General features: G+C 38.2%; 1 protein-coding gene across 2 annotated transcripts in view; it reads right to left on the bottom strand.

The window, feature by feature from the left end:
- The window catches only part of AHI1 (Abelson helper integration site 1), a 104,011-nt gene that overhangs the window by 17,041 nt on the left and 69,902 nt on the right, over nt 1–17,068 (bottom strand). For both annotated transcript variants that reach the window (XM_059833031.1, XM_059833024.1), the window contains 2 exons: nt 10,668–10,726; nt 672–834 (listed from right to left, as the gene is read on the bottom strand). In XM_059833031.1, the coding sequence (XP_059689014.1) occupies nt 672–834; nt 10,668–10,726 (222 nt within the window). The remainder of the gene's footprint in view (nt 1–671; nt 835–10,667; nt 10,727–17,068) is intronic.

Below are 17,068 nucleotides of genomic sequence, written 5' to 3'. Positions count from 1 at the left end.
TAAGCTGAATACTAACAACTGTCAGGACACTGAGCATCTTTACATCAGTTGACTCAGTAGGATGCTTCCTATGTTATTTGTTCAGATTCATTTAGGTTTGTCTGTATTAGTTTAATCAAAACTGTTTTAATTACAAGCACCTGGTATCAAGTTCAATGCTCAGATATGAGATTTAACCATTAGTGTTCTTTTAAAACTTCATATGAAATCCACTTATTTGGGAACTGAGCATTCTCCATTAGAGTAGGGGGAAATTCAAAAGTTTTTACAAAAGCAACTGATTAGATCTTACAGAGATTGCCTAAGAAAAACCCAAGATGTCTGTGAAATGCTTTGATGTGTCCTAAAACATTGCCAAAGTAGTGCATGAACCAGGTGGCTGCTATATGTAAGAAAAGATGAGAAATCAATCCAGTTGACTGATAATTAAGCCAGTACTATATAAGCTGGAATGTTTAACTAAGTGCCAATACCTTCCTAAGTCAGGTATGTCAACTTGCTAAGTGGTTAGCTAACTTTATACAATTTATGCATCACAGTAAGTCATGATTATGCCATCTGCATGCTACATAAATTCCTATGTCCAGAACAAAAAGCAGTACAGCATGGTAAAATCTTGGAGCATCAGTTAGACCCACACCAGTATACCAGGAAGACAGCAGTAAACTTACTTTCACCAGCCACATAATTAGCTGGAAAATAGCCTTGCTGTCCATTTGCTAGGCTGCCAAACCACCAGTTATCATTATCTTTGTATAACACTTGGATAATGTCACTGCGATGGATGGTTAGCTCATCTGATCGATGCGCTGTGTAGTCATAAAGAGCCACTACCTAAAAGAGAGATAAGAGCACCACAGCTTTATCACAACCATGCCACAGAGAAAAAAGCGCAACATTCACTTCCTCTTGCAGAAAAGCAGCTGAAACCAAAGCTGCACTTTGGTAAAAGCTGAGGCTGTCTCAAGTTTTGCTAATGGGATCAGGGGTGGTGGGAAAGCAGCAGGAGAGGCAAGATAAAGGACTGTGGGATTGTAGAAATGGTTAAGAACATTCAATTCACTAAGATTAGCTTCAAAACAGCAGCTGTTAGTTTTATAAGCAATTTAGTTGTGAAGCAAAAGGAAAAAAAAACCACTTCATACATTCACTTTCTCAGAATTGTTACACCACCTTCAGATCCCATTCTGTGTGTGCTCTTGGAAGCATATGTGTTCGAATAAATACTTCAACAGTATGACAGTTTTACTGAAGGAAAAATTTAGTACAAAAATGACATTGCAAAGTTTTGCTTTGATCACTCCACTTTTTTTTTTTTAAGAAATAAGGATTTGCATATACAACTTTATACGTATCTGCCAAAAATACATTTATAGTCCATTTCACATAACAAATCCATTTGCCAGTGAAATACAGTGCATCTATACTTCTCTGGAAAAAAGTACTAATAGTGGTCAGCATCATGCATACTACATAGAATACATTACCAGAAGCCTGCTTTCTACCCTGAATATGAAAATATCAAGTATAATTTCTTATTTATTTTCTATGCCCTATGAACAAAAATCTGTCCTGATGAATTCAGAACAGAAAAGACCGAAAAGAAAACAAGTGAACTGAAAGAATAAGGGAATTGTTCACTTCCCTCATTGTAAGTGAAGAACAAAATTGTGACTTATTTTACGCAAAGAACACTGCTTCCCTACATATAATTTTCACCTCAGACCCCTCTATGAAATTTTAAGTAAAGAGGTCAGAAACAGGGATCATTAGTGACAGCAGGTTATAGGGGATTGAAGGAGACAGCAAAGTTACTATGAAGATAGGGACTTGGAGAAAACACTTCCTTTTTTTGTTACTCATGCATGCATTTAAATCCTAAGACTGCTGAACTGCACAGTGCTTTTTATATTTTGTATTTCTATTTTGAGTAAGATAAGCTATGAGTTAGGCATGTAAAAATATAGCCAACGTCACTTGTATTTTCACACTTCCCTGTCATCAATTAAACAGATTAAATCAGTTATGAATGGGAAAAGGTAGAAATGATTTTACCATTACAAATTCTATGTGGTAATTTGTGAGCTGGTCAGCATCAAAGAATTAGTACCAGCATAATTCTCAGTAGACAGGAGATTTATATATGCATTCAGTAGTCCTGAACTTACATAAAGAAGATAAACAATGACATATCATCCTTTATCATAACTCTCCTCCCTGCATTAGGAAAGCTAATACAGTAATTACAGGTGATGTTGACAATATAGAAATACGAACCTTAGAACAGAACAGAACGAAACTAAAACACACTAAAGAGCACGATAGATAAACAGCACAGAACTGGAAGCTTGCATGATCATGTCCAGTAAGGGGTGCTCTAACAGTGCCCACTTCAGTTAAGTGCCAACCGTTTCCTTAGTGATAGCACTATGAAAATCGTGAGGTCACTTAAGGTAAAAAAAAAAAAAGTAACACTAATTACTTGGCAGCATGAAAAACAATGAAAGGCAGAACAACAAATACTTCTTTTTGCACAGTCTTTTGTAAGACAGTGCTAGTGTAAATGTTTTGTTTTTTGGAAAAAAATTACAAAAATCTACTAACATAGAAACACTGACAACGAACAGTTCAAACCAATCAAGCAAGTCCCACTGTGTGTCTCCCAGAAATAAAAAATTAAAATACCTATGTGTCCTGTAATACAACTGGTTGAGCAAGCCTGACAATTTAAAAGAAATGTGGAAATTGCCATTATATTCTCTGGAGACATATGATCAGAAAATGAGCATAAGGGGATACAGGAAACGCACCTCAGGACCAAAGAAGAATGTAAACCACTCACAATTACGCCTAAAGCAATGGAATTTCTTCTGGTGTGACATTCAGACGTGTGTTAAATTCTGCCTGGATCCAAGTTCAAGCAAAAAAATCTGTATTCAACAAAATTTTATAAAATGATTTTTCAAAAGTGATATAGGTCATAGGCTTGCCAAGCTGGTGAAGAGGGCTTTAAACTAAAGTTGCCAGGGGAGGGGAACCTCAATCCATACCACTCCTACCAGTTTGATGCCAGTGCCAGCAATAGATGTCCAGAGCCTGGAGAAGGATCACAGGCCAGGAGGAGAGCTCCTGAAGAGCAGCACAAAGGAATTCCAGCCACTCCAGCCAGTAAGTCAGCTTCCTTGGGGGCCCAACTTAAACGCCTCTATGCAAAAGCACGTAGCACAGGCAATAAACAAGAGGAGTTAGAGATGGGCGCACACATGCAGGGCTGTGATCTTATTGGCACTGAGACCTGGTGGAATGGCTCCTTATGACTGGAGTGTTGGAATGGAAGGGCGCAGGCTCTTAGGAAGGACAGGCAGGGGAGGGGATGTCACACTCTATGTCAATGACCAGCTGGAGTGCATGGAGCTTCATCAGGGGATGGATGAGGAGCTGACTGAGGGCTTACGGGTCAGGATTAAATGGAGGACAGGGACAGGTGACATTACAGTGGGGGTCTGCTATAGGCCACCTGACCAGGAAGACCAAGCGGATGAGGCCCTCTATAGACAGGAGCAGCCCCACGTTCACAAGCCCTGGTCCTTGTGGGGGACTTCAACCACCCCGATATCTGTTGGAGGGACAACACAGCAGGGCATAAGCAATCTGTGAGGTTCCTGGAATGTGCTGATGATAACTTCCTTATTCAAGTGATAGAGGAACCAATGAGGAGAGGTGCTATGCTGGACCTTGTTCTCACCAACAAGGAGGGGCTGGTGGGGAATGTGAAGCTCAAGGGCAGCGTTGTCTACAGGGACCATGAAATGGTGGAGTTCAAGATCCTTAGGGCACCGAGAGCCCACAGCAAGCTCACTACCCTGGACTTCAGGAGAGCAGACTTTGGCCTCTTCAGGGATCTGCTTGGTAGAGTACCATAGGATAAAGCCCTGGTGGGAAGAGGGGCCAAGAAAGCTAGTTAATATTCAAGGATCACCTCCTCCAAACTCAGAAGCAATGCATCCCAGCAAAGAGGAAGTCAGGCAAAAACACCAGGAGGCCTGCATGGATGCAAAGTTGCTCCTGGACAAAACTCAAACACAAAAAGGAAGCCTACAGAGGGTGGAAGCAAGGACAGGCAGCCTGGGAGGAATACAGAGAAATTGTCCGAGCAGCCAGCGATCAGCTTAGGAAAGCTAAAGCTGATAGAATTAAATCTGGACAGGGACATCAAGGGCAACAAGAAAAGCTTCTATAGGTATGCCAGTGATAAAAGGAAGGCTAGGGAAAACATGTGCCCTCTCCGGAAGGAAACGGGAGACCTGGTTACCCGGGATATGGAGAAGACTGAGGTACTCAATGACTTTTTTGCCTCAGTCTTCACTGGCAAATGCTCAAGCCACGCCGCCCAAGTTGCAGAAGGCAAAGGGAGGGACTGGGACAATGAAGAACTGCCCGCTGTAGAAGATCAGGTTCGAGACCATCTAAGGAACCTGAAGGTGCACAAGTCCATGGGACCTGATGAGATGCATCCGTGGGTCCTGAGGGAACCAGCAGATGAAGTTGCTAATACGCCACTGTCCCTCATATTTGAGAAGTCATGGCAGTCCAGCGAAGTTCCCAATGACTGGAAAAGGGGAAACATAACCCCCATTTTAAAAAGGGAAAAAAGGAAGACCCAGGGAACTACAGGCCAGTCAGTTTCACCTCTGTGCCCAGCAAGATCATGGTGCAGATCCTCCTGGAAACTATGCTAAGGCACACGGAAAACAAGGAAGTGATTTGTGACAGCCAACATGGCTTCACTAAGGGCAAAGCACGCCTGACAAATTTGGTGGCCTTCTATGATGGGGTTACAGCATTGGTGGATAAGGGAAGAGCAACTGACACCATTTACCTAGACTTGTGCAAAGCATTTGACGCTGTCCTGCATGACATCCTTGTCTTTAAATTGGAGAGACATGGATTTGATAGATGGACCACCCAGTGGATAAGGAATTGGCTGGATGGTTGCACTTAAAAGAGTTGTGGTCAGCAGCTCGATGTCCAAGTGGAGACCAGTGATGAGTGGCATTCCTCAGGGGTCGATATTGGGACTGGCGCTGTTTCACATGTTTGTCAGCAACATGGACAGTGGGATTGAGTGCACCCTCAGCAAGTTTGCTGACAACACCAAGCTGTGTGGTGCAGTTGACACACTGGAGGGAATGGATGCCATCCAGAGGGACCCCTATAGGCTTAGGAGGTGGGCCTGTGCAAACCTCATGAAGTTCAACAAGGCCAAGTGCAAGGTCCTGAACATGGGTTGAGGCAATCCAAAGCACAAATACAGGCTGGGTGGAGAATGGATTGAGAACAGCCCTGAGGAGAAGGACTTGGGGCTGTTGGTTGACATGACCAGTCAATGTGCGCTTGCAGCCCAGAAAGCCAACCGTATCCCGGGCTGCAACAAAAGCAGCGTGACCAGCAGGTCGAGGGAGGTGATTCTCCCCTTCTACTCCGCTCTCATGAGACCCCACCTGGAGTACTGCGTTCAGCTCTGGGGCCTGAAGACAGGCTGAAAGAGCTAGGGTTGTTCAGCCTGGAGAAGAGAAGGCTCTGGGGAGACCTTATAACAGCCTTCCAGTACCTGAAGGGGGCCTACAAGAAAGCTGGAGAGGGACTTTTTACAAGGGCATGTAGCGACAGGACAAGGGGTAGTGGCTTTAAGATGAAAAAGGGTAGATTTAGATTAGATATTAGGAAGAAATTCTTCATCATGAGGGTGGTGAGGCACTGGAACAGGCTGCCCAGAGAAGTTGTGGATGCCCCAACCCTGGAAGTGTACAAGGCCAGGTTGGATAAGGCTTTGAGCAACCTGGTCTAGCGGAAGGTGTCCCTGCCCATGGCAGGGGGGGTGGAACTAGATGATCTTTAAGGTCCCTTCCGACCCAAACCACTCTACGATTCTATGAAAAACAGCAGTAATGTGGTTATGGTGGTTACGAACATGTTTGTAAGAATTACAAAATCTAGGGTAGCAAAAAAAATCCTTGGGATCATGCTAAAAAAAAAGAATGCGCTTTCAAAAGCACAGATACAGTGTAACAGGTGTACAAGATACTGCAAAAAATTACATAATACTTATTGTCTCTTGTCCGAGTGGACAATTGCTTCCTCCTCTCACCCCCAGTGCAGTCAGACAGTTATCATTCTAGAAGAAATTATTTTAAAACTTTAATATTAAAGTACTTTGATAAACTATTATTTTGATTATTTTCATGTCTACTGTAAAACAGTAAGAATTATCTGTTAGAAAATTCTTTTTTAAAAAAAGAAAAAAGCAGGAGTCATGTTAAACAACACTGAGTAATATTGGCTATGTAGATACTTAGAAAAAGATATTAAGTTTTTCAAGTATGTACATGACACTAAAGACAACATGGGGCAAGACAGAGGATTGATTACTATGCAGTCTAAGCTTGTTTGCATTGCAAACACTACAGTAGATGTTTAAGAAGTTGTTGCCGTGTACTTTACCTCTGAGCCAGTATGCAAAAGATGCCACTTTCATATAATGCAGAATTTCAGGCTGGTCTTAATAACCAATACTTTTCATTTAATTCTAATTGTTCTATCTTTACCACTTATTCTCAGACTTCCAAAAAAGTCAGAGGAATAGCAGGTATATAATGCAATAAAATCAAGATGTGCCTGTACCTACAAAATTTGATTTGTCGAACAATAGAATTCTTCAGCTGAAAGAAGATTTAAAACAGAAAAACTATGAAAATTAGCAGAGGAACAACAAATAAGAACAAAGGAAGAGATGGAAGTCCTTTGCTGGTGTTACTTAATTTTTTTCAATGGCCTGTTTTTACAGAGGGGAAACCAGTTTCCCCTAGATTTTGTGTGCATCAAAGGATACAAACTACAATGCAGAACAGAAATATTACACAGCAGTTAAAATAGAAGAATCAAATGTGAGCTTTGTGAAGTAAACAACATTTCCACCCATAACAGATTGTACCACATTATAAACAACATTTAAATTTGAGAATTTCTATCCCACATACGTCACCTTTTTTGTATTTTACAGCCCCTCCTTTAACTGCCTTTGCATGAGAGAGTCTCTTCTCTTGCTTTTTTAGAACATATATCTAAAATGTATTGCTCCTTTTATTTTCTGGGGTTTCTTATTAGGGTGATCCAAGGAACATCATGACTGCAATCCTCAGCAGAATAAATGGCATTCTCTAGAACCAAGATTATTGTCCTCAGTGTTGCCTTCCTAACTTAGCAAGGCTTATCCCATATGGGAAAGAAATCACTGACTATCCTGAACACAGAGGTTCCATTCAGTCTCCAGATTGTTTCAGTATTGCCACAGTGCTAAGACACACGCAGTACATAGAGATGAACACAGTATAAAAGCGAACAGTTGCACTCAGTTCTTATCATCTACCAGAACATCTAAGCCTACTCCCTAAAGAGTTCTGAATAAGTTCTCCCCCACGGAGGGTGGGGGGAGAAACTGCCTGATTTGATAAACAAATTTTGAACAAAGAGCGGTGGATCTGTAGTTCAGAGTACATGGCTTGTTCAGTGGTCTACTGGTAGTTAGCACTGTCTTATAGGTTTCAGCTAAATCTCATTTTCCATTCTCAAGGTTAAGAGAACTGTGCAGGCAATTTGCTTAGCCTGTGGGATGGGAGTGCCTCCTGTTGCTCAAAAATGATTCATCAGAATTATTAGCAGTATTATTTAGGTATCTAGTTCAGGTACTCATATTGCCCCATTATTGTGACTCAATCTGTCTCTCTCTCTTTTTAATAAAGTATTTATACATTCTCAAACACTCAACGTAAGAAGAGCTTGAAGAGAGCGAGCTATTTGGAAATAACAAGCTGAAATCCATGAGTCATCCTGAGACTATGTTGAATGTTCTCAGACACTGTGTTAAACTTTTAAGGCAACAAGAATCCAGAGTTTCTCTTAAAGAGATACTCAGAGTATGTCACAGGCAGGACACACCCTGTACCTCCAGCAGGACAGGGGAATTGCCAGGGCTGCCCACCACCAACATAGCTACTGCAAGGCAGCAGAGCTGCCTCTGGCATGCTGTGCCATTTCTCAAATAATGCCAACTACCAGTTACACTGCAAGTAACACCCAGCAAAATCTACTGGCCTTTCAGTTTAGAAACATCATTTTTTTGTGTTGTGTCACAAGATTAACCCACATTTTCAGGATATTTCAGACATACTGAAATGTACGAATACATAATTTTTAATACAATATTAACGTCTCCTTTTTTTAATGCAAGATGGAAACTAGTTAATCCTTTTCTTGCATCAGAACAGACATGGGGCTATAGTTACGTTCTGAGGAGTTGGTCTTTTTGGGAGGTAGACCATCTGTGAGAAAAGGAACAAAATGCTTGCTGAAAAAGCCCATCATGTCACAATGATTTTGGTTGAACAAAGCTGTTAGGAGCTTTCAGCGTAAGGAACATCCTCAGAGGAAGACAAATAGATCCAGCAGTTGATGCAGAGTTCTAGACCATGGAATGTCTTGCTGGTTATCCACGACTAACCCAGTTAGATAACCTTGACATTTCCAACACAAAAACAAAAAATGTCTTAAGACACTAATACAAAAGAGATCATTGCAGGCAAGAGTAAACTGATAAATAAAGCTGTATCAAGTGTCACCAATTCCTGATAATAGCACTAATTAAAACATTTATGGCTTCTTTTTAATTGCGTAGTTTCAGTGATTGAGGTAATGGAGGTTTTGCTTTTATTCATGCAGATGTATAGCGGTCAACAGGATTTGAGCATTAGATAGCATTCATTCCCTTAGGAGAAGCAGCACTGAGTAAGAACAAGTGATAAGTTATTACTGCCTATTCTGTAAAAATCTCAGCATTTCATTTCTACTACTGAACAAATACATTTCTAATACCACAATATCAATGTTTAAAGAAAAAAATATGGAAAAATGTAAAGTCTACTGGTGGTTTCATATGCTTCTTCCTTATATTTAAACACATTCTTCATTGTAACAGAATAAACATACAGATTAAGTCCCACTTCTAATTAGTCATTAACTCTTAATAACTACACTTGGAAAATAGGCTTTTCTAAGATTAATCTTAGGCAGACACTACACACTCCAGGGTGAACCCCAATGTGTGTGCATACAGGGCCACCCTCCCTCCTTTTCCCGTTTGAGTGACAGACTCAGTGACATGAAGGACAAACATCTATTTCTTGGATGCTGCACAGTGCCACTGCTTCTCTCCACCTCCATATACCTGCTATCCGCCAGAATGGAAGAGAAACTGGGAGTGTTACTTATGCAAACACTCCAGGAAAGACACAGGGAATAAGAGTTAAACCTTCTCTTGTCTGTTCAGTAAATCTGTGCCTCAGTGTGTAATAGCCTAGGTTCTGAGACTGTTACCTTCTGGGTTTGGTTTTTTTTTAGGTTGTTCTTGTTTTATGGTTGTTTTTGGGTTTTTTTTAAAGGAGACAAAGTAAGAAATGAACTTATAGTGCTCAAAAAACCCGTGACTGGCTTAAAAGTGAGATAATATTTAAAATATTTAAAAATTTTACAGACTCAATCTGAGCTTTTACAGTTGCTCCATTGTTTTCATTTTTCCTTATGAACCCAAGGGTTAGAAATTTACTTAATCCTCTCCTTCCCTAAGAATGTCATGCAATCTCTTTATCCCAGTAATTGAAGTTTTAAATGAAACGCTAAATAAGCTGAGCAATAGCATAAAATAATTGAATATTGTTAGCACTGTTGTATTTCTGTTCTTGTTCTCTGGTCCAATTAGTTGTCAGCACACTCCTAGCTCAGGACACCTAACTGGACAAATTTAGTCTACGGGAAACAGAATTACAAGGACAGTATTAATAGCTAAATTAAAATTATTCTAAAAGTATTAATTGCTAAGAATAATGTACTCTTCTTTGGTCTTAATCTGTCTGTAGACACTGTAAAGTTACTTTCTTAGGCTTCAGATGACTACAATCCTTATTTGATTACAGCCCTTCAATATTTAATGAGCACAGGAATCTATAATATGCCTAGAGGAAAAAAACCAAAACTGTGCCAGGTTGCACTTTACTGAAACCTGCGATGTACAAACAGAAAACAGAAATGCAAACACAGCTGCTCCAGTAAAGCCTACAGGGATAAAAAAAAGAAAGAAAAGAAAAAAAAGGGGAAAAAAAGAATCAATTCAGAAGCATGTGAAATACTCCAACTCCTGAAATTATTCAAAACCTCTTCAACTATTTTGTCACTTGTAAATATGCTACTTTCTTGATATAAATTACTCAGTTTACCTGCAATTTTAACATATATATTACTGCATTCCTAACAAAAAAAGTAACAAAAATATTCAAACCTTAATTTAACCCTCTCAGAAAAAAATATTTTAAATTAGCTGCTATTTAGTATTTTCCAAAACAGTTGATCCTGTAAATATGTATAGAGCTTGCTGTAATGGAGAACATTAAAATACTGATTGAACAATTTATACTTTATTTGCTTGAAGATTCCTCTTCTGTGAATAAAGACAGGACAAAAAAAAAAAACCCTCTCTACAATGAAAACTTGTGAATAATGACATTTTATAGTTAAACATCAATTTAAAAAAAAAAAAAAATGCAGATAGAATTCCTTACCGTCTGTAGTCTACCCAATAGTGTTCGGCTAAGAGGATTTCCTACTGGGCTGAAACACCCTGTGAAAAGAAAAGACTGTGAATTTTCTGCTTGTTATCCTTTTCCATCGAATAAATCATTTTATTTTAAAATCATTATGTTAGCAGGATATGTTTGAGAAAATTCTAATGAAAAGCAGCAGCATCTTTCAGTCACAACTATGCATCCTTCAGTCAGGAACAGTTGGAGCATTTATTTAACTAACAGACCTGACACAAGGTTAACTAATCCAATATTTCCATTCAAATGATTTGGAGAAATAGCTCAAGCTATGTCCACATGCCACCTCGTGCTCAAAGCTGACACTATTATCTAGGCTGTATTGCTTTTCTCTTCATTGAATTCCTGAGTAATGCATACAAAGTTTTCCAACAGAAATGATCACAAAAACTCTCAAAGGAATTACTTCCTTATTTTATCTTAAAGAATAACTATGCCTATTCAGTAGTTCCCTTTGATCATCTGAGTTCCTATCACAACACATCTTGCTGTTTATTTTATTCACTCTCTACATAGTGCATTTGAACAAGTACTTGTAAATTCTTTTCTTTTCAAACTATTATGTTAACTACTAAGCTCAGGAAAATCCTTTCATCATCTATGGATTTATCTTTTTGTTACTGGTCTCCTCAGCTGTATACTTAAGAAAACATCTTAAAAAGAAAAGATACAAAAATCTGAAAATTTTTGAACACAACAGTGAAAAATGCTACTGCTTCGTTGGAGAATGGTTTCTCAAGTATAGAGATGCCAGACAACACAGAGTTAAGCTCACTGGATTTTCTCCATGAGACACTAGATTTGAAACAAGTTTTGTTTTCAAAGAGGAGTAAGTTCTGAAAACTCATTTTCACTTGCCTCTCGAAAGCCTACTCTTGAGGAGTTCAGTATCTGAATAAAGAGGACTTTTCAGATTCCCATGTACTGGCACAGCTCCACAAGAAAGCTTGCACAACTCCACCTACAGCATACTTTCTAAAGCCTAGTGGTTTAGACTTTCACAGGAGATTTACTCATAAATGTTTAATCATTAAGATATCTAAATACTTCTAAATATAAGAAAAGCTGCAAGCTCAAACAATCATAGTTAAACCATGCTCCTGCAGATCTGGATGTGAATAATTTTGTACTTGTAAGAAAACCTAAATAAGTGCAATAATTGATTTTTCAATTTTGTCTATGAATTAAAATTTTTGTGATGTTAATAATTTCAAAAAAGCTTGTGTAAATTCTAAAATGCCTCATTTTGGAAGGCTTATTTTGATTTTTGTTACTTTTTTCCATCTCTTTTCAGAAGAGGAAAGAGATGACAATAGAAACTGTTTTCTGAATTTAACTCATACTCAAAGACGGTAGACCTGAAGCTTACCTTTTTAAAAAATAGGCTAATTGCTAAAACATTTGTTCAGCACTAATATAAAAAGTCAGTGGGGATATTACTCCTATTAATATTGCTACCTACGTACTCATATAGTTACAAAACAAGCTGCTACAGATATGATACTACATATGGATATACTATTGCACGTAAATGTCATATCAACACTTTGAATAAAAAAAACCCAACAAACTCAAGACCAATAAGATGTCTGCATGATAGAAAAAAATATTTTTTTCTTTAGACAGCTAAGTATTCTACTATAGGGTTTTCAATTTGAGCATTGTAGTGTTGTGCCAGTTCACAAAAACCCATTCTAAGATAATAGCTGTATAAAATACATGATGAAAACAATTGCTTGTTTGGAAAAATCTTCAAACTTTAATTAAAATCATTGACTTTCTTGTTCTCCTAAGGAAAAGATGTATTACCTCCAAGTACTGCTGGAGTACATGTTTATATATGTGAGTACTCCTGTGCAGTCTCTGTATTTAGCTGCTTGTCAGGTCAAAACTGTATGGTTAGACTGATATCCCCAATTAAGCCTGAATAAAGGGCAGTGCAGACCTGTTCTGCTGCAAGCATAGGAAAGAGACAGATGTGTAACTCAAAGATATAGGGAGAGCTGTACTGAATTCTAGCAGCTGGCACTGGGTTTTGCTTAGCATTTTCCATGACTAGAGCCTTCTTCTGAAACAAGCAGGAAATTCTTATTACTTCGCTTGAGATGTAAACACTAAATGGCCCATAGCACACTTGGGTCCCAATATTCTACGGGCCACAGAGCCAATCCTATTTGTTCACATTGATCATGCCTATTGGTTACCCCAAAGTAGTCTTTAGTGTTATCCGTTAGTTGTTTTCAGTTATCAAGCATTCCTTTAGTAGCTCCTACACTCAGAACAGTCATACTAAGAAAAAAAAAAACAAACCACCAACCATTCCAATCATCTTCACTCACAAAACAAGGTCCATTCAGCAAGCAAGGGAATATCCGTCCCTTCTTTCTCAAACGATACAGTAGATTTTTAAAGCAATTTTACACACTTACTGGCTTGACATGGTTCCATGCTTGATGAAGCATGTAAATGACACCAAGCAGGTGTGACTAACAGCCTCAGCAGTGCTTGCTTTGGTTATCTCTGACCCAGGCTGTGCAAACTTTTCAATTACTATAGTGAGGTATTGAAATTGAGGTCAGGATTGCAGAAGGACATTTCCACTTCATCCAAAAATGAAGTTTACAGGACACCGTGACCTGTTGAGACTCTCACTTAGCCTAAGCTTATATAAAGGTCACTAAATCCCTTGTAAGAGATTTTAATTTAAAAACTACACCCAGGTTAATCTAGACTGTCTTAAGGATGCTTCAGAATCAGTAATAGAGGAGCATTTTTATTGATTCAGAGGGTTTACTTGAACTCTCCAACAATCTTCTTTCTGAACAACATTTGCTGTCTTCACTTTCAAAACCCTGTATGTCTTGAGAAGCTAATCTTCCCTATGAAAATACTAACATTTGAACTACTGTATTCCCTATTACTCTGCATTGATTCTTCAGTGTTCTCCTTTATATGGAAGAATAAATTATTTCTAGAAGAACCTACTGCAAATGTCTAAATGCAACATTAGATGTCTCAAAATGATAGATGCTATTGCTTTTTCCCAAATTATCAGAATATACATTGACAGAATTTAACAGCAGGACAGCTCTTCTCTATGGTCCACATAATCCTCTCGCTATGACTATTTTGTGAGTCCAAGCACGTGCTGATTTAGGTAAATGCCTGCCAAAGAATTGGTATCTTTTGAAAAACAATGTAGCTGTCTGCCTTAAGAGGGAGACTGAAACTGTATTAGTTTCCTGTACAATGTGAACAGTGAGCTGAAAGTCTATCCTTAGTTCCCCTGAGTTACTTCTGGCAACATATTCTCTGCCAGTATAATGGCAACTGAAGAGAAAAGAAGATGACAGAAACCAAGTAGTTGCCCTCCTGTCCAAAATGCAAGTCTGTGCTACCAACTTCCCAGTTTCATTGCATGCTTTCACTGAAAAACTACCCTCTGCTCTAGATAAGCACATTAGTGTGAATTGATCAAATTCTAAATAGTTGGGCTGAAATACACAGGAAATAGATGAGTTCACTTCCAAACAGATTAGACTTATACAGAAATTTATATGATAACAGCAACAATGCCCCAAAATAGCACTTGTAATAATTAAGAAATTTTCCCATTAAATAACAGCATCTTTAGCTGTTATATTTGTTTTAAATTAATAGCAAAAGAGCCAGAACAGGGAAAAAAAGTCCTTCTAGGGAGTCACATAATTCCATTATTATCCTACTGGAGTGCCTACAATCACCTAATATTAAACGTTTATTTGAAAAATTCCTCTTGTAATAGAGGCTGAGAGAACATTCATTACAGAATTTATGTTTTAATTAACTTTTCAAAAGAAGGCTTTTTCTCCCTTCGTGAAATGCTCTTGATGAATTAATTCTGTTAATTAGTAAAGGTATTTGTGCATCATAAATCTGCAAGGATTCCAGTCTCATGGAATCTACAGTTAACAAACTCATCAAAAAGTTTATCCTGGAAAATCCTCAGAAAATCACAGAACACGAACAAACAAATAAATAAGAAAACTGAAAAAAGTTAGTATTCAGACATTTCTGTGACGAACCCCTCTAAAGCATACAGAGAGAAAAAAAATCTTAGCTATTCTAGTTCCACATTATTCTATTTTTAACTGAGTTTTATTTTAAGTTTATACTAATTATTAATGTCTAAAAAACCCACAAACAAATCCTGAAAGACATGAAAATAAACTATGCCTCCAGGAAATGGTATTTGTCATTGCAGACATTCTTCTTATAATTTATATTGTGGCCTTCTGCAACATGGCATAGTTAAAATACACCCAAATAAACACCAACACTGGAAAAAAAAGAAGTCAACTCACACACATATTCATCTCAGATACATCAGCTCAGCCCTTTTCCTACTCATCTTCTGTGGCTTTAGAACTGTTCCCAATAAACAGAATTATGTTTTCAGCACAGTCACCTATTCAAAAGTACGACCTTTGTGACCAAAAGATCTTTTAGTACGCAGTATAATCTCTACTTTAGGCTTCAAAGGAAAGTTCTCAGTTTTTTTAAAAGTAAAAGCTTTCAGAGCAGTATTACTCAGTTCTTTCTGTAATTTCATTTTTCAAGCTAGATATAATATAAGAGAAAGAAGATCATTTTGTAATGATCTAAATATATATTAATCTTCCCTCAAAGGCTTTATCCTCACAACAATTATGCTTTAATAGATCAAACAGAATTCATTAAATAAAAAGATTGTTTATATATTGGATAAGAACCTGTTTTCCTTTACTTAAAGACAGGATCACAAATAGTTTCAAAACCGGCCGCAAACATTTTCAGATGCAGCTTACATAAAATTAAAGGAATGGATGCACCCACTTAACACATGAATGCTTTTTTGTTTTACCAGCAAAACAGATGTTTTACTAATATCCAATGCTGTAGGTGAAAACCCACTTCAAATTCTGCTTTACATAACTTAGTCTAGCACCTATGATTTTAAACATATTCCAAATTGGACAGGAGAATGGATAGGACATTTAAAACTGTTTCAATGAAGTTTAATCTGTACCATAGCTTTTAAAACTACTTTGGAACACATTTGGCTGAAGGTAGAGCAGTTCAAAGTGAGACAAGGAACAGCGTATTTTTAGCATTCTTTCTAAAATAGTGTTCTCTCTGTAACTAATACGATGCCAAAGGAAATGGTTAATTCTCTTGAGAGCCTCTACCCTGCAAGCCACTTAAAATGTATATTCTCTAAATAGACAGTTCTCACATGCTATGTTCAAGTGTATATAGTGCTGTGATGGCATCACTACTGAATGCAAAGGACTCCTACAAACACCCATAAGATTCTTGCAATGTATTCTGCACTGATAGAAGTGTACTCAATGTCAGGGGAGCCCATGCTGTTACCAGCCCCCTTGACTTTTCCCCACTTTTTTCTTCTATCAGAGCATCTGGAAAAGACTGAACTATCTCCTCAATGTCATTCTCATTTTCTAAGTGGGTTTCCAATTTGTTAACCTAAATCTATCCACTTAAAACCAAAACACAAAATCTAAAGGACAAATAAAATCCCTCTCTGTTTACTGTCTTACTTTCTGCAAGTTATATAGAGAAACTTCTGTTAATTTATTTTACCAGTCAGATACGAGAGCTGTTTTCATGCTATATACACTAAAAAAAAAAAAAAAAAAAAAGAGAGAGAGAGAAGCCTTAGTGCTACTGTTGCCAGATGTCACTCCTCCAGTTAGTGGAGACATTGATCTAGATGGCAATGACAAGCCAAATCAAACCTCCCCCCCACCCTCCCAATTAAGCCAAGACAGAGCTGTGCTGATATGTGGAAAAGCATAACTTTTTGTTTCCCTTCCCCATCCCCATTAATACAACAAAAACTTGTGAACTAACAGAATAAAAGAAACTTGGGAACTTATGTCAATAGATCAGGCTGCGGTTGCCATTCAAAATACTATACAGAAAAGTCTGCACAGAAGGATAAGCTTTCAATAAAAAAGTATGCAGTGTTTACCTTTTTAACCAATTGTTTACTAAATGCTGGTATTAAAAACAGTTATCTAGAAAAGTAACTCTAGGGAGTTACACAATTCAGTACCATGCAGTTCCACACATTGCTGCAGCTTCTTTCACACCAGCATGTGATTTTCCAGTAGTTGCCCCAACTCCAGGTATTAGAGGAACTCTGCTTTCTCAAACTATGAGTCAGTCACAGTCTTCCTAAACTGAGAAAGACAACTGGTCTAGTGTGCTTAAACACAGTAACTTTCTTATCCAAGGACTGCTACAGTTATCTCTAGCTACCACATCTGGTTGTTTCTGATTCCCCAGCCCAAATGACCAAGTACACCCTTGTAGCAGAG

Source organism: Gavia stellata, chromosome 2 (assembly GCF_030936135.1).
Source record: "Gavia stellata isolate bGavSte3 chromosome 2, bGavSte3.hap2, whole genome shotgun sequence".
Taxonomy (NCBI): Eukaryota; Metazoa; Chordata; class Aves; order Gaviiformes; family Gaviidae; genus Gavia; species Gavia stellata.
Note: the sequence above shows the minus strand (reverse complement) of the source record. Positions and strands in the feature narration are given on the sequence as shown.